The 17,437-nt window shown below is 48.9% G+C and overlaps 2 protein-coding genes across 2 annotated transcripts in view; one reads left to right on the forward strand and one right to left on the reverse strand.

Annotated features, from left to right (window-relative positions):
* Positions 1 to 43: 43 nt before the first annotated feature.
* On the reverse strand, positions 44 to 11,507 carry ECI1 (enoyl-CoA delta isomerase 1). The gene is made up of 7 exons (XM_053364804.1): positions 11,194 to 11,507; positions 8,253 to 8,369; positions 7,309 to 7,436; positions 5,965 to 6,111; positions 3,841 to 3,962; positions 1,892 to 2,070; positions 44 to 474 (listed from the first exon to the last, which is right to left on the reverse strand). The coding sequence occupies exons 1-7, from the start codon at positions 11,243 to 11,245 to the stop codon at positions 308 to 310; spliced, it is 912 nt and encodes a 303-aa protein (XP_053220779.1). The 5' UTR covers positions 11,246 to 11,507; the 3' UTR covers positions 44 to 307.
* Positions 11,508 to 12,402: 895 nt separating this feature from the next.
* The window catches only part of PARN (poly(A)-specific ribonuclease), a 45,815-nt gene continuing 40,780 nt past the window's right edge, over positions 12,403 to 17,437 (forward strand). Inside the window, exons 1-3 of the mRNA XM_053365974.1 lie at positions 12,403 to 12,572; positions 15,485 to 15,562; positions 16,713 to 16,792. Coding sequence (XP_053221949.1) covers positions 12,554 to 12,572; positions 15,485 to 15,562; positions 16,713 to 16,792 — 177 coding nt within the window. The 5' untranslated portion in view covers positions 12,403 to 12,553. The remainder of the gene's footprint in view (positions 12,573 to 15,484; positions 15,563 to 16,712; positions 16,793 to 17,437) is intronic.

Raw genomic sequence — 17,437 nt, forward strand, 5'->3', positions numbered from 1 at the left:
CCCTAAGCCTATGGCTGCAGTTAGGAAGAGACCAACCACAGCCTCTCTTTTAGTGATTTATTGACTGTTCACATTTTGCGCAAAGCTGATTCTTCCCAAGTGCCTAAAAAAGTGAGCTTGTGGCCTAATGTGCCCCTTGCAGAACAGGCCTCAGCCCCACTTCCCCACAACCTGAGATCCAGCGTCCAAAGAAAAAAACCTCAAGAGCAAAACTCCGTGCAAAAGGCACCAGCTGGGAAACAAAGGCGCTTGAGATAAACAGTGATGAGGTCACGGGACCAGAAATCAAGGCTGCTCCGCTCCCAGGTCAGGCTTTCTTCTGCTTCAGCATCTGCATGTACATCTGGAGGGATTTCTGGATAGAGTCCCTGGAGATGAAGCGCACAAAGTTCTGGATGTCGGCTTCACGGTGCGCCAGGAGGTGGTCCACTGTGGGCTTCCGCATCGAGGATTTGGAGAGTTGGCGGGCATGGTCTGGGCAGCAAGAAGAGAAAGAGAAAGAGAAAGAGAGCGCATGTTGAATTGCGGCCCAGTGGCATGGTCGCATAGGACTGCTGGGAACAGGACTGTCTTTACCCAAGGGTGCAAGGGGTGCGGGGCACCTGGGCGCCGATGTCTGGGAGGCGCCAGGTGCCTGCCGCTGAAGCCGCCTAAGCTCTTAACTATCTACCCGTTATGAAATAATAAATAATTTTGATCAAGCTAGAAAAACAAAATACAGTCATACCTCGGGTTGAAGTAGCTTCAGGATAATTATTTTCAGGTTGCGCACTGCGGCGACCCGGAAGTAACGGAGCACATGCACAGACGGTCAAAATGACATCACGCATATGCGCAGAAGTGGTGAATCGCGCCCCGTGTTCGCTTCTGGATGCGAACGGGGCTCCGGAACGGATCCCGTTCACATCCAGAAGTACCACTGCACATATAGGTAATACCGAAATGTATACCTACTGTTTCACTAAAGGGCTTTCGACTTTGTGCGCTCATCTACCAAAGACGCACCGTACCAGCGGTGGCGCTTGTCATTCACAATGGCGCCGCTTGTCAGACTTGGGGGGGGGGCTGGGTGGATCTTTGCACCCCGGCAGCGCATATGCTAAAGACTCCCCTGGGTGGGAGGCACCAGCTGGGGAACCCCCAAAAGGAACCCATAAGGGAAGAAGACTTAGAGCCTGGGCAGTGCTGGTGGGACAATGATGGGGGGGGGGGAAGACTGGAAGGAGGAGTGTCAGAAGCTGAAAAGGTAACAGGGTTTAGTGAGCAGGAAGAGGCTGTGCCAGAGAGAGGCCCAGAAGCAGAGGCAGAAGCAGAGGCTAGAGAGGAGCAGGGCCAAGAGGCAGAGATCAGGCAGGCTGTTGAAGATGCCAGGGGGTCTTCCCCTCCTGCTGCGACCAGCTCCCCTCCCCTCTGGTCTCCCAGAACCTGAAGAGGTATGAAGAGGGAGGAGCAGAGACAGACAAGGTGTTGAGCCTCAGATTGCTTGGGAAGGAGGAGGCTTGGAGAGAAGGGACTTTTCAGTTCCCACAACTGGGAAACCCTACTGGGAAGAGGTTTTGTGCTCACTAGGCCTGAGCCGTTTTGTTCATTTGAATAAAGAATTAAGTTTACTGATATCTTGCAAGTTATTGCTGACCTTCTCCTGACCCATGTGATCGGAAGCCTTTCTTCCTGGAGCCTGCTTTAAGCCAGCCAACCCACCTTGCTGCCAATTCCCTCAATTACTGCCAACACACCTTTCTTTCACCACTAGGGTATGAGGCAGTGTGGTGTAGTAGTTAAAGCAGGGTTGGCCTGGTACCAAGGAAACCTTCCCCACTATAGGACGTTATTTGTTTTGGAACGTGTATTTGTGGTGCAGGATTCTGGGGGTGGGGGTGGGCTGCCTCACCTGGAACGGCCAGCCACTGGGCCATCACCTCTGCAGCCACCTTCTGGATATTCTCTTCGGGCGCCAACTCATCCACGATGCCAATTTTGAGGGCATCAGCGGCAGGGTACAGGAGTCCCAGCTGGATGGACCGGTCCGTGGCTCTGTGGCCAATGGCATTGATCATTGTGTCTTTAAACCTGGCCATGAGAGAGAGAGAGAGAGAGAGAGAGAGAGAGAGAGAGAGAGAACTGAGACCTATCAGCACATGTGGTGGAGCTGCTCCAAGAGAAAAGCATTCTTGGACAAAAGCAGTTTCTGAGATCTCATTGATAATTATTTTTGTTAAAATTTATATACTGCCCTTCATCTGATCACAGCGAAGCACATAACAATAATAACCTGCTGCCTAAATAAATATTAAAAAGGCCATAGGTTTTTTTAAATCAGCAAAAGGCTGATTAAAATGGCACCTAAATATGTAGTATGTAGTATGTAGATATGTAGTAAAGGCACCAGAGGCATGGGAGAAGAGGAATATTTTTGCAAGGCACCTAAAAATGTATTATGAAGGCACCAGGCAAGCCTCCCTGGGAAGAGCATTCCAGAAACGGGGAGCCACTACAGAAAAGGCCCTCTCTTGTGTTGAACACCCTCCAAATCTCTCTTGGAGTGGGCACACAAAGAAGGGTTTCAGATGATGATCTCAGGGGCTGTGTTGGTTCCTATGGGGAGAGACCGTCCTTGAGGTGTAACAAATGAGCCACTCCTCTCTTTGCTCGATTCTTTAGATTTGGATTGAGATCTGAATAACAAGGAGCTAATCTTGTGTTCTTTGGTAGCAGCTTGGGCCACTGTCACCAAGTTTTGAAAGACCTTTGATCTGAATAATCTCTACTATTGGTATTCCAAGACTTGGAAAATCGCCAGTCTGGAGGAAAAAAACAACCCTTATGTACTTTGGCCTTTGCACACTTTTGGTTTATGTGAAGGGTTTTTTTTCCTCCAGACTGTATTCTAATTTTATTTTATATACAAACACAGTTAGCTCAGGAGCCTCGGTCCCACAGGTCTATGTGAGTTTTTGGATTTAGTGCAGTTCAAGGTTACTTTTTATCTTCTTTTTCTTCTGGGGGGAAAAATGGCAATTTAGACCATTGGACTCTTTCAGTAATTATAGATTACACAGCCTTTTCTTCTCTGAAAGGTTTTACTATTGACTCACAGTGCCTGTATCCTCCATATTTATTGGCAATTGTGACAACGAATCTTTTCCTCCTCTCATTTTTTCCTCTCTACCTGCCTGTCACCATCATCATTATTATTAATTAAATTTGCATACTGCCCTTCATCTGTAGATCTCAGGGCGGTCCACAACGTAAAATACAGCATATAAAAAAAACAACAGAAAATGCGTAATAAAAATAAGAGCAAAAACAAGCGAATAATCCCCCAATCATTATTGAAGTGCAGTAAAATGCAGGGAGGCAGGAGAGACATTCAAGCAGGAAGGAACAAACGACAAGCTAGGTAGCGCAGCCAGGAATTTAAGCTGTGCTTAACATTATTATTATTATTATTATTATTATTATTATTATTATTATTATGAAGAATAATAATACCCCACCCATCTGGCCGGATTTCCCCAGCCACTCTGGGCGGCTCCCAACAGAATTAATGAAGATAATAATAATAATAATAATAATAATAATAATAATAATAATAGATAAAACATCAGACATTAAAAGCTTCCCTAAACAGGACTGTCTTCAGATGTCTTCTAAAAGTCAGATAGTTGTTTATTTCCTTGACATCTGATGGGAGGGTGTTCCACAGGGCGGGTGCCACTACCGAGAAGGCCCTCTGCCATGTGGTTGGCTGTGCCGGGGTTCAGAGAAACCCTAGAGAAGTCACAGCGATTTGCACCCCACACCCCCATTCTGCTTCTTCCTCCTCCGCCGCCACCTCACCAGAAAGGGGCCACGATTCCCAGCTTCGTCTCATTCAGCCCAATGCTGTACTTGGGATTGTCGGCCATGATCCTGTAGTCACAAGACATTGCCATCAGGCAGCCGCCTGCGGGACTGGAACCCTGGGAGGAAGAAAACAGGAAATCTAGTTCAAGGGTGGAGAGCCTTGGGCCTGGCAGCAAAGGTGGCCCTCTGGGTCACTCTATATGGCCCTTGGAACTCTCCCCAGGTCACACCCCTCACTGGCTCAAAACATCTGGAGGGCCGAGGGGTGTTTAAATTGTTTGGATACTTAGATCAGGCATAGGCAAACGCTGGCCCTCCAGGTGTTTGGGACTACAATTCCCATCATCCCTAGCTAACAGGACCAGTGGTCAGGGATGATGGGAATTGTAGTCCCAAACATCTGGAGGGCAGGAGTTTGCCTATGCCTGACTTAGATCGTTGAAACAGGGAAACAACCAGGTCTTTCTTGAACTTATCATTTCCTTGTTTTTTTCCTGGGTAAACCTGCCTGGTGAAATAACCATTTTTTGCCATTTTGTATTTTTGCCATTTAAAACGGGGCATTATTTAGATGGTGGTGGGGCAGTACCTGAATTTATGCAGGCCACTGCATGGGAAATGCATCTGGAAGACCAAATGTATCGAGGAGCTAGTGACCTGACACGGTTACCCTTCCTGCCTCTGTTCCTTCCCCACTCTTGTTAAGTTTCTGATGGTGTGAGAACAGTCTTTAATGTCCTTAAAAACATTGGGAGGAGGTGAAGCCCCCCCCCGCACCCCCCCAGCTGCCTTAATCAGTTGCGGATTAATCAGTTGTGGATCAATTGTGCTGGGTACCTTCTTAGATGTTGGACATTGTTTTGAGAAAGTGAGGCATTGGGAGGGAGTGGCGAATGGATGATCTGCACGTAGTCTTGGAAGCCACACAGGCTACCTCTAAAATGGGACGGTTTGGCCAGAGTTTCTTTGAAGCTGGTGCATGGACTGACTGGCCGCGGGCGGTGCAAACTGAGGCTACCTGGGGGAGTCACTTTGCCGCTTTTTGAGGGCTTCCAAGTGGCAGGTTTAAGTGCCTGCTTGGTATGTATACATTGCTTGCAGTTTTAGAATAAAACCTTTCATCTTCTCACCCACTTGTGTACCGTATTTTTCGCTCTATAGGACGCACCAGACCATAGAACGCACCGAACCATAGAAGGGGGAGAACAGGGGGGGGGGGAATCTCCCTTTCTCTGCTCAGCGCCCCTTCAGCAAAGCGGCAGGAGAAACGGAGCCCCTTCCATTTCTCCTCCCGCTTTGCTGAAGGGGCGCTGCGCAGAGAGGGGAAACTGTGCAGCGCCTCCCCAGCAAAGCGAAGCCTGGAGAGCAAGAGTGATGGGTGTGCACTGACCCCTCTCGCTCTCCAGGCTTCAGGCGGCTATCCGCAAGCCTTCAGAGCGCAGCGGGAATTCCTGCTGCGCTCCGAAGGCTTGCCGATAGCTGCCTGAAGCCCCCGGAGCGCAGCAGGAGTTCCCTGCGCTCCGGGGGCTTCAGCAAAAGCAACGCAAAGCCTCCGGAGCGTGGGGGGAGCTCTCCCTTTGCGCTTCAGAGGCTTCGTGTTGCTTTCGCTGAAGCCAAGGGTCCTGCATTCGCTCCATAGGACGCACACACATTTCCCCTTCATTTTTGGAGGGGGGGAAGTGTGTCCTATAGAGCGAAAAATACGGTATTTTGTATTGCTTCTGAATCTCATTTTAAAAGACCCACCTTGCCTTTGGCAAGACAACCGCTGCTTGAATTGCACTAATTCCTAAACCCACCCCAGGTCCAAGCCTGCAGCGTTAAAATAGCTATACATTCATGTCTGAACTGCACTGGGGTGTGCTTGGAATAGCCCATTGAGCAAAGAGCTAAAAACAGTAGCGGCTTATCCGTTAGGGCAAATGGGGCACTGCCCCACCGACCGCACTCTGCTCTCACCTGCCTGCCTTCTTGCTTACCGCTGGTCAGTGGCTGGCTCTGCCTGGCTCTGGCGCCCCCTACTGTCGGCCTCCCTGCCCTCCACCCTACCAGCCACCAGCAGCCACCGGCTTAAGGTGATTCTTCTGGAGGGATAGGGAGTAAATAAATGGAACTTGCATTGACAGCTGCAATGGTCACCAGGCTGGAATTGTACAGAGTAATCCACATCTGCTGCACGGCTTTCCAGAACTCTGCGTAGTGCTCCTCGCTCTTCCCACACATCTCAGTGATGTCCAGGCCCCCGGAGAAGATTTTGGGGACAACCTGGGAAAAGGAAAAGGATCTGTCATAGCTGGCAACGTGCCTCCCTGCTTCACGCCACGCTGCTTCACTCTGAAAAGTCCTACGGGCCGTTTTTGCCCAGCTCCCAGAAAGAGGAGAGATCTTACGATACAATACGATAATCTTTATTGTCATTGTCCTATACACAACAACAAAATTGAAAAATCTACACAAGACAGTCAAAAACCAACAAGCCTGCTATGCCAGCTATCCTAACCTGGTTAGCCCCCTAAAAACTCTGATACCCCATTTTTAAATACAATATACTCCCATAGAGACTCCTTAAAGGTAAAGGGACAGGGACCCCTGACCATTAGGTCCAGTCGTGACTGACTCTGGGGTTGCGGCGCTCATCTCGCTTTATTGGCCGAGGGAGCCGGCGTACAGCTTCCAGGTCATGTGGCCAGCATGACTAAGCCGCTTCTGGCGAACCAGAGCAGCGCACGGAAACGCCGTTTACCTTCCCACTGGAGCGGTGCCTATTTATCTACTTGCACTTTGATGTGTTTTCAAACTGCTAGGTTGGCAGGAGCAGGGACCGAGCAACGGGAGCTCACCCCATCGCGGGGATTCAAACCGCCAACCTTCTGATCAGCAAGTCCTAGACTCTGTGGTTTAACCCACAGCGCCACCCACGTCCCCTTATAGAGACTCCTTACACTGTGTTTAAAACCAAAATGGCATTTGGGTAGAAACTGTTTCTCTAGTCCTAGTTTTTATAACCCTGTACCTTCTTCCAGAAGGCAGAAGCTGAAAGAGATCATTTCTGGGGTGCGCACTATCCTGCACTATCTCTACAGCTTTCTTATGGCACTTGGAAGCATAGATTTGATCCAAGGTGGGAAGAGTGCACCCAATTATTCTCTCCGAAGTCTTTACAACTCTGGACAGCATTGTTTTTTCCCTGACCGTGCAGCTCCCAAACCACAGACACAGACCATAAGTTAATACACTCTCCACAGTGCAATGGTAAAATGCCAACAGGTCCTTTGAGAGGTCTTGTATCCAGGGTTGGCTGGTGCTAAGGGTTGGCAGGGTTAGGCACCTGTCAATCATCATCATCATCCCTGCCTGTGCAATGGACGCTCCCACCCAGCATAGCTTGCCCCCCACCAGCCAGCAAAGATGGACCCAGAACCAAATGGACGATTGCTATTTTTTTCTATTTGTCACCCGTACCGAGGTCAGGATGACACCGCGGCACGCTTTGTTGTTCTCCAGCTTTTCCAGGCTTATGGAAAGCTCCGTCAGAAACTCCAAGCTAAAGCTGTTCACCGGCGGGCTCTTCATCTTCATCACTGCTACCCCTGAATGAGAAATACAGGGAAACAAGAGTTGCTGCCAGAGATTAGGAAGTCCACCTACCTCAGTGTTGTCTACACTGACCAACAGCTGCTCTCCCGGGTTTTTGGACCAATTCACAAAGGATGGATCTATTATTGCTTCCCAGCCGTGACAGCTAAAGAGAACCTGCATGTGGTTCAAGAGAGCCAGTGTGGTGTAGTGGTTAAGAGCGGTGGACTCGTAATCTGGTGAACCGGGTTCACTTCCCCGCTCCTCCACATGCAGCTGCTGGGAGACCTTGGGCCAGTCACACTTCTCTGAAGTCTCTCAGCCCCGCTCACCTCACAGAGTGTTTGTTGTGGGGAAGGAAGGGAAAGGAGAATTTTAGCCGCTTTGAGACTTCTTAGGGTAGTGATAAAGCGGGATATCGAATCCAAACTCTTCTTAAGTGCAGAAGCAATATACCTATGAAATGCTGTGTGCTGGGAGCCAACACAACCTCTCCCAAAGAATCCTGGGAACTGTAGTTTGCGAAGGGTGCTGGGGCTTGCGGCTCCATGAGGGGTAAAACTGCAGTTCCCAGGATTCTTTGCGGGAAGCCATGTGCATTAAATGTATAGTGTGTACGCCACCATTCCTTCAAAGAACCACACAAAAGGATGTGGATAGCTCAGTTGGTTAGTGTGTGGTGTTGATAACGCCACAGTTGCAGGTTTGATCCCCATAAGGGACAGTTGCATATTCCTGCCTTGCAGAGGGTTGGACTAGATGATCCTCAGGGGCCCGTCCAACTCTACATTTCTATGATTCCTATGAAATGCGAGCCTGAGGGGGTTTACCTGTGCCCTCATCCAGTTCCACCAGGATCTTGTTGTTGCTGAACGACCTCCTCTGGACAGCAGGGCATCTGAGTCTCTGGGCGGCAGCTCGGCTATGTTGAAACGGAAGTAAAGAACCTGGGGGGGGAATCCAAATATTACCAGCTTGTCGTTGCCCAGGAGAGTGGCAGCTCAGCAGCTGAGAGCCCACTGCCTTGGGATGAAATGAATCAACATTTTAGGAAAGGAATCCTTGCCTTTTTTAATCTTTCTGTTGCTCCTCCTCTCATAAACAGCTTTTCAAACTTCCTTTCAGAAGTGGCTTTCTACATAGTTCAGGCTGCTGCTGAAGAAACGAAGGCACGCTTTAATTTTAAAGCACATCCAAATAACGTTCCTTCCCTCAAAGAATTCTGGGCACTGTAGTTTACTCCTCAGAGTTCCAATTCCCAGCAACCGTTAACAAACTACAGTGCCCAGAATTCTCTGAAAGGAGGAATGTGTTTCAAATGTGCTTTAAATGTATATTGTGTACCTGGTCTTTTGCTTTGTATTTATGTATTTAAGACCCCCTAGATGGGTTTTCCTTTTGTAACATTGAATTTATACTGTATTGTTTATTTTTTGTTATTCAGAATTTACTGACATGTTCTGTATTTTGTAGACATGCAGATCACAATTTCCAACAACAATGCGTTGACAGGAAGTTGTTTTCTAAACAAGTGTTCACATAATGAACTGACAATTTCCATGGATTGCTGCTGAACACAGAATTGTGACCCCAACACGGCAAAAGAAACCAGGAAAACCCTCTGAAACAATGAAAAATGCCCTCGTCTCTCCCTTCTTCCAACCATGGTTTCTGGTGAATCGGCTGCTGCAGACCAGCAAAACACAAACAGCAAGGCTTGTTTAAGGCTGCTTATTTGTTACAGAACTACACACAGGTTTGGCTGCTTTGATATTAGAGGTCTCTGAACAACTCTGAACCTGTTCCGGTACTTCTGGGTTTTGGCGGTCCGCAACCCGAAAAAACACAGCCTGAAGTATGACTGTACATGGAAGGGGTAGTACCTCTGGTGGAGGACATGTCATGATCCTTCTGGGGGTAGTTTGTCCATCTTTGGCCCCCACCCTGCACTCAGCTCTCAGCTGTGGCTCCTAGAAGCTGTCAGCATGCGACAGCGGCCACAATCCCAGGAACGGCTTCGACTGACCAGCTAAACCAGGTGAGGTGAGCCCAAACCCTCGGTGAGTGTGGCATGAACATATGAGAGTGCTGGAGGTGAAATAGTTAAATAAGTTACCCAATCAGAACCCAGGGGGGTGGAGTCAGAGGGACTATAAAACCAGCTCTGGGAGCGCAATCATTGGGAGTTGGGTGGAAGAGTCTATGAGGAGGTTCAGTTAGTGTAGCGAAAGAAGCTGAGTCAGGAACAGTTAGGGGCTTGGAAGACAAGTAAATATCTGAGAGGTGGTTTAGTGAGTGAGAGCAGGTAGCGGAAGTTATAGGTCTGGACAGGCACCCCATGAATGTAACTGACCGATACCGTTTATGAAACTTGTTAAACTGCAATAAATAAAAAGAAGTTTATGTTCCAATTTAACCCTGACTGGACGCAGTATTGTACCAGGTAGGGCCTGGGTGGTGGCAGCGAGAAATAAAGTGGTGGCACAGGGATCAATAGACAGTGAAACGTTCCGGGGACCCTGTGTGATCACCACAGTAGGTTCGCCACTTCCCCTGTGTGTGAAGACAAACTCCAGCAGATTGAGAAGACCAAAAGTGGGTCCAGCGGTCAAGAAGGCCGTTCCTGCACATGCCATAGAAGGGAAGTGAGTGGCAGATGGGGCTCACCCACCTAGGAAAACTCTGATCCTAAACCTTTGCTGCCTTGTGGGGTATCTTGGGGGGGGTAAGAAAAGGCTAAGGAGTAAACCCTACACAAATCTGGAGTCCCTATGGTGGTTGCAGGCCTCCTTCCAGCAATTCCTGCAGCCAAGCTGGTGCTAAACGTCTTGCTCTGCTTTCCTTTGGACCACATCGGCGATGCTGAGAGGGGGATCTTGTCCTCTGGCCAGCCCAGGACCCCCATACACACTCCCAGTCACACTCCATTGTCTCTAGAGACAGGCAGATGCCAAAATCAAAGCACAGTACAGATGGGGGCCTTACTTCCAAGTAAGAACACACGGAAGGGGCTGTGCCTCAGATCAGATGTCCCTGATCCCAGGCAAAACGCCCCTTCCCTTAAAATCCGCTTTAAATTGTTTTCTCACTGGGTCCCTTGCTGCGAGGAGCCAAGTCACAGGGAACCAGGCAGAGGGCCTGTGGAACACCCTCCCACCAGATGTCAAAGAGAAAAACAACTACCAGACTTTTAGAAGACATCTGACGGCAGCCCTGTTTAGGGAAGCGTTTCATGTTTAACTGACCATTTTTAATATTCTGTTGGAAGCCGCCCGGAGTGGCTGGGGAAACCCAGCCAGATGGGCGGGGTATAAATAATAAATTATTATTACTATTACTATTATTATTATTATTATTATTATTCGGATGCGAGTGCTGCTTTGCACGGGTTTTGGAAAAAAACTTTTAATGGGGTTGTCCTGCTGATTTCAGAGCAGACTTTGATGTTAAATATTTAGGAAGGAAACGGAGAAAATACGTTGCAATCCTTTGAGACGCTCCCCTAAGTTTCGCTGAACTAAGGGGCACTTGCTCCCGAGTAGATAAGGCTGCCTGTTGGCCTTCCGAGCAGGCCTGAGGCCCAGCAATGGTCTCAAAGTCACCCTTGCCAAGGTGGGCTGGAAGGGGAGCAGAACGGGGAGCAACCCCCCCAACCCGCCCACTTCGCGCCCCTCGATGCAGCGGATGCAGCCGCAAAGCCGGCGCTTTGCATTCCCCGGAGCGCTTCTTGCAACGCCCCGACGGCGCGGACCAAAGCGCGCAGGATCGTACCTGAGTAGCGGAGCTGCTGCCAAGCCCGGGACACCGTCGCTGCAGCCGCCATGTTGCACGGGAGGCAGGAGCAAGAGGCGGAGGCGGAGGAGGATTGGCCCAGCGTGTCGAGGCCGAGATCCGCCCCGGTCGCGCCCCTCCGACGGCTTCTCTGCCTGCCCACCCGGAGGAGCTAGCGGAATCCCTCCACGAGGATTAGCCTCTGGCCCGGGGCACGACTGCGCGGTATCCTTGGTTGCGCGTTTACTCGCGACTAAAGCCGCGCCGAGTCGCACCCGAGGATGTTGCCTGACCGTGCTTGTCGTCGGGCTGCAAGATCGCCCGCGTGGCAGGGAGTTCCGTAGATAGAAGCGTCTTTTGGGGATGGAAGGATGGCATCCGCCTGGCCTTGCCTTGCTCCACGCTTGTGGCAGCCCAGGAAGGAAATGGCCGCGGGATGCCCGAACATTTTACTTATTTTACCATTTAGTATTTATTTCTAACAAGCGCCTGAAATCATACCCCGCTTTTCGCCTGTGTCTCAAGGTGGCTTACAAAAGTTATAAAAAATAAAGCACCCAATGCATAGAATTTAAAACGTCGGAAAACGAAGAGCGTTCGTGATATGTTTTTAATTACATTTTTGAAACCTCTCTTGTAAACTTTGCTGCACGCCGCCCTGGTATATTTTACACAAGGGGAGGTCTATAGATATATAGATCCAAGAAGAGCACTCGTGGTGCAAAGACCTCCTGAAATAAAACTGGTTTTGACCTCGACGCCGGAAACTTTGCAAGGGACGGTGCCATGCCTGTTCTCTCCCATAGGATCGGGGCCCCTTTACACTGAAGGCGCCTCGACCCCCGAGTCCTGCTTCTAATCCACTAACACTGGAGCATCGGGGAATTTTTAATTTGCATTTTTAAACCCTGAATCCGCTCCTGCACACGCGGAGCGCGTACATTAACTTTCCTGTGCACGTTTCGGACCAGGCGGTGCACAAAAACCTGGGGCGCCTTTACCTCTCAGGATGCCAAGATTCTCTTGCAAACCCATCAAATCAGGGCAGAAAGGGGAAGGGCGGCGGAGAGGCTTCAGGGGACTCCGCTGGGCATGCGCGAGGCGGTTTTGCGCACGCGCCTGGGGAAGCAGCCTTCGAACTGCCCGCTTCTTCCCGGGAGAGGGGGTGTGGTCACGTGGGCCGCGTCACGCTCTCGGGCCAGAGGGGAGGGAGGGGGGGTCGCCGGAGTGGGGTTTGTTTCCGGAAGTGCCCGCGCTTCTGCTGGGCCTGAGCCGAGGCCTGACCCGGCCCGCGGCTCTCGCTGCTGCTACTGTTGCTACTGCTGTCGCTGAAGCCGGAGCCGGCCAGCCAGCCGCAGGGATGGAGATAACCAGGAACAGTGAGTCCGGCTGGGGTCGGGGAGAGGGTCAGCCACGAGGGCGCCTCTGAGCATATGCAGAGTGGCCTCCCGCCGCCCCTCCTCTTGGCTGCCCCTCAAGGCAGGCTGAACTTCCTCCCTTGGGGTGGGGATTGGGGGGAGGCCGAGAAGGAAACCTGACCCCCCCCAGAACAGGTGTGGGGTGGGCAGAGGCCCAGATCCTGCCCCTTCCCCCTGCTGCTCAGGCTGCCCCTGATCCCTCCAGGCCGATATTTTCCCCCTCCCTCCCCACACATCCTTTATAATGCCCCCACCCCAAAAAACCCACATACCCAAAGGCTCTCCCTTTGCCATTTGCTTTCCCACATTGCCCCCATTTAGTAGTGCACTTAATGTATTATATTGTGTTTTAGGTGGTCTGTTTCCTTCCTTCCTTCTCCACTGGTTATTTGATCGAGATATATATATAGATAGATAGATATAGATATATAGATATAGCTATAGATATATATGCATATGTATATGTATGTATTGCATTCCCCCATTTTATTTTGTTTTTTAAAAACACGACCGGCTAGAATACAAGAGGAAATTGAGAGAACTGTGACGCTGAGCACCGTGTGCGTATCTGCAAAAAGCCTCTTCTCTGTGTCATGGATGGGAGGGAAAGCCCCCTCTGTTGTTTTCATCAGCTTAAAAAAAAGAAGAAGATTATGCTGGAAGGAGAGTCCGCGTAGATCTTTTCCCAACAGGCTTGTTTTGCGTGGTGGCCATCCACGTGCACCGTGCTGGCTTGCGGTCTGTCGCTGCAGCTATACGTTGTAGTATGCCGGCTAGGATATGATTTATAAGAAGCAGAGGAAAACAGGGAGATGGAAGCAGGAGGAGATCAGTTTCATTTTCTGCCTCATCTGTAATGCATCGGGCTGGCCACTGTGAAAACAGGATGCTAGACTAGATGGGCCTTTGGCCTGTTTCCACAAGGTCTCTTCTTCTGTGTGTAGGTTTAGTTGTACAGTTGGGGACAATCTGCTCTTATGTATTGCTTTCTCAACACTAACACACACCCTAATTTTGGGGGCTTGCTGCTTGGAGCTTTCCCCTCTGGCCGCACATGTTGCAGCCCATAGCATGTGACAGGAAAAATACTGAACTACTGAAATGCAGTTTAAATACAGTTTTTTTAAATAAAATAAAAAGTAAATCAGTTAACTGTCATGCAAGAAGCTGGGTTTACAATTTCATTGCAACCTTGCTTTTTAATAACACCCATTAACAGATACACTGTGGTCAGTGACTGAAATAAAACCATCCGTTAATGGATACATTTCTAGTCTTCCAACGACCATTTTTGCCATACGGTTCTATCCATTTACAAAGATTCTAATAAAAAAATGAATAAATTCTCATTCCTGTATAGAAGCATCTTGCATACAGGGACAGAAGCCTTGAGTATGTGTGGCGTTCCCATTTACTTCATGTTCTCTGGTAAAATTTACATGGCCATAGGGCAGTCGTCTCAGCTTCACCTGTGTGTCTCCTCCCCCTTCCAAAGGGTATCTGTGTACAGCACAGGTGCGCTTTGTAATTCTTAATTAAAACAAACGGAGGTGGCACTGGTAAATGGACAACATTTCCAACTGCCACCCTCAGACCTGTCCCATCAGAGTCCCACTAGGGAGTGTTTGGGCTGTGTGGATATAAAAATATAAGAAGAGGCTACTGGATCAGGCAAGTGGCCCATCTAGACAAGCATTCTTGCTTCGTCTGACAGTAGAGATAGAACGTAAAGGTAAAGGGACCCCCGACCATTAGGTCCAGTTCTGATGACTCTGGGGTTGCGGCGCTCATCTCACTTTATTGGCCAAGGGAGCCGGCATGACTAAGCCACTTCTGGCAAACCAGAGCAGCACACAGAAACGCCGTTTACCTTCCCGCCGGAGTGGTACCTATTCATCTACTTGCACTTTGGTGTGCTTTTGAACTGCTAGGTTGGCAGGGGCAGGGACCAAGCAACAGGAGCTCACCCCGTCGCGGGGATTCGAACCGCCGACCTTCTGATTGGCAAGTCCTAGGCTCTGTGGTTTAACCCACAGTGCCACCCGTGTCCCACATCTAGACAAGCATTCTTGCTTCGTCTGACGGTAGAGATAGAACGTAGCCATCAGGATTAGTAGCCATTGAATTGCCAAGGATTTATTTTCATCCTATCGGCATCACCTAGATATATTTCTTGGTGAAATGGAAAAGGTTTTGTCATTTTCACTATGGAGCAGAAGTGTCTTTTTTAAAATACAGTGGTACCTTGGGTTACAGACGCTTCAGGTTACAGACACTTCAAGTTACAGACTCCGCTAACCCAGAAATAGTACCTCAGGTTGAGAACTTTGCTTCAGGATGAGAACAGAAATCGTGCAACAGCGCCACAGCAGCAGCGGGAGGCCCCATTAGCTAAAGTGGTGCTTCAGGTTAAGAACAGTTTCAGGTTAAGAACAGACCTCCGGAACAAATTAAGTTCTTAACCCGAGGTACCACTGTATGTGTTTGGAGGAAATGATGGTGGGGCAGATAAGAAGCTAATGCAGGAGGTGGGGCATCGCACACTGTCAAATTGTCCCCAGTCATATCACGATGGACTCTGGTCCTGGAACATCTGGTATAGGCAAAGATGGTCCCTGCGTTGTCTGTCCCACGCTAGCTGGAGTGGGAGTGCTGATATTTAAAGTGACTAGAACATAATTGGACAAGGGTGGTAATACATATAAACTGCAACCCATGAAAATGCCTAGGTGATCCTTAATGTGCTTGGTGAATGTGTTATTTCAGTTACAGAGCTGCGAATGATTCTTCATAGGTAGAGGGGCAACCATATGTGCTTTGCCCACTTTCACTTCTTGACATGGTCTGTTTCTCTCTCTCTCTCTTGCCTACAGATTTTAAGGACAATCTCAGCAAAGTTTATGAAGCTATTGAAGATGCAGACTTTTTGGCTATCGATGGAGAGTTTTCAGGTCTGGTGTATTTCATGGAATTCTCTCTTATAATGTAAAGATCTGAATTTGCAGCTCCTTGCGGATCACTGTTCTGGAACATTGTCGCTTATTGATTATGGGAAGGCTGAAAGGATATTGGTAAAAGCCGATCATGGGATGTTCCTACATTTTCTGTGTTCTGTCTCTTGGGTGTAACGGAGAAATGAGACAATGTGGTACATTTTTAGAGAGGGTGGGAAAGGAATGAGGGACATGGGGATTTCTTTTTTTTAAAAAGAAGTGTTTATTGATTTATAGGCATTTGTAGCCCACCCTTCACCATGCGGTCCCAGAGTGGGTTACGTATTTCAGCTGTTGGAAGCAGTATGCTTCTGAATACTAGTAGCCGAAAATCAGAGTAGGGGAGAGTGCTGTTGCGCTCAGCTACCGCTTACATGCTTCCCAATAGACATCTGGTTGGCCACTATGGGAACAGGATTCTGGACTAGTTGGACCATTGGCCTGATCCAGCAGGCTCTCCATATGTTCTTACATCTTCCAACCCCCAAAGGCCTCTGCAGAAAGGCCTGACATCAAAACGTATACAGTGATGAGGCCAAACGTATTTGTGGGTGGGCATCCTATAATCCAGGGCCACCACAGAAAAGGCCCTGTCATGTAGTGCTGCCCTGTGAGCTTCACAGGACAGCAAAACTACCAGCAGCGTCTTCCCAGTGTGGTGTGAGAGCCAGTGTGGTGTAGTGGTTAAGAGCGATAGACTCGTAATCTGGTGAACCGGGTTCGCGTCTCCGCTCCTCCACATGCCGCTGCTGGGTGACCTTGGGCTAGTCACACTTCTTTGAAGTCTCTCAGTGACACTCATCTCAGAGTGTTTGTTGTGGGGGAGGAAGGGAAAGGAGAATGTTAGCCGCTTTGAGACTCCTTCGGGTAGTGATAAAGCGGGATATCAAATCCAAACTCCTCTTCTTCTTCTTCCCTGCAAATCTCAACACTTGGGTGGGTCTGTATGGTATGTGGTGTTCCTTGAGATACTTGGGGCCCAAATAATAATAATTTAGGGTATGATTTAAGCATGCGCTGCAATCATTACAGATTAAATTTGTAATCCCATAGCTGCTCTAATGCATCCCTAAGAGACTTGTTCAAACAACATTTTTATACTTATTAGGAATTAGCGATGGACCATCTGTTAGCGCATTAACGAATGGATTCGACACACCTGAAGAAAGGTATCAAAAACTTAAAAAGGTAAAAAGCTTAAATCATTGCGTTACAGTGCTTCGTCGATGAAATATTTTGGACACGGGGTTGTGACATCTGTGTGCTGGACAGATTTCTGTTGCTAAGTACAGCGCTGCAGGGAAACATTTTCAATAAATAAGAATTCAATGTTGCAAACCAGGCACAAAATGGAATACTTTCTTCTGTGAATAATAGTCCTCTTTGGGCCACAAGCTTTTATTGGGTCAGGTAGTAGGGTTGGTCTTGCTACAATCCTGTGCACGTTTATTTGGGAGTAAGCTCCCTTGAACACAGTGGGACTTGCACAGAAGTCAGTAAGTGTGTAAACTTGTGAGGGGGTCCCCACTCCCTCAGATATTTTATTGGAGGGCCCAAAGGAACCTGGGCCCCTAGATGTTGGTCCCTGTGGTAGTGCTGTTGCAACCAGGCCCTGCTTGCAGACTTCTGATTGATCACTGAGAACAGCAGGCTCTTCTTGCATTCTAATGTGTGCATTTATTGGGTTCTCGCGTAGTTTCTTTAACTGGAAAATAAATGTCCTAAACTACTTCTTCCCTTTCTCCACATCTTTCAAGAGCTTGAGATATTTCTGCTGTCCATTGTTTATATTCTGTTTAGAAACACCTTGGGGTTTTGTTTCTTCTAGTGACC

The sequence above is a fragment of the Podarcis raffonei genome, chromosome 14, assembly GCF_027172205.1.
Source record: "Podarcis raffonei isolate rPodRaf1 chromosome 14, rPodRaf1.pri, whole genome shotgun sequence".
Lineage (NCBI taxonomy): Eukaryota > Metazoa > Chordata > Lepidosauria > Squamata > Lacertidae > Podarcis > Podarcis raffonei.

Coding starts and splice junctions, on each gene's coding strand:
- ECI1 (XM_053364804.1), bottom strand. CDS start 11,245: ATGGCGGCTGCAGCGACGGTGTCCCGGGCTTGGCAGCAGCTCCGCTAC. Junction 6,112..7,308: donor GCGGTGTCATCCTGACCTCG/GTACGGGTGACA, acceptor TCCTTTTCCCAG/GTTGTCCCCAAAATCTTCTC. Junction 2,071..3,840: donor GGAATCGTGGCCCCTTTCTG/GTGAGGTGGCGG, acceptor TCTCATGGCCAG/GTTTAAAGACACAATGATCA.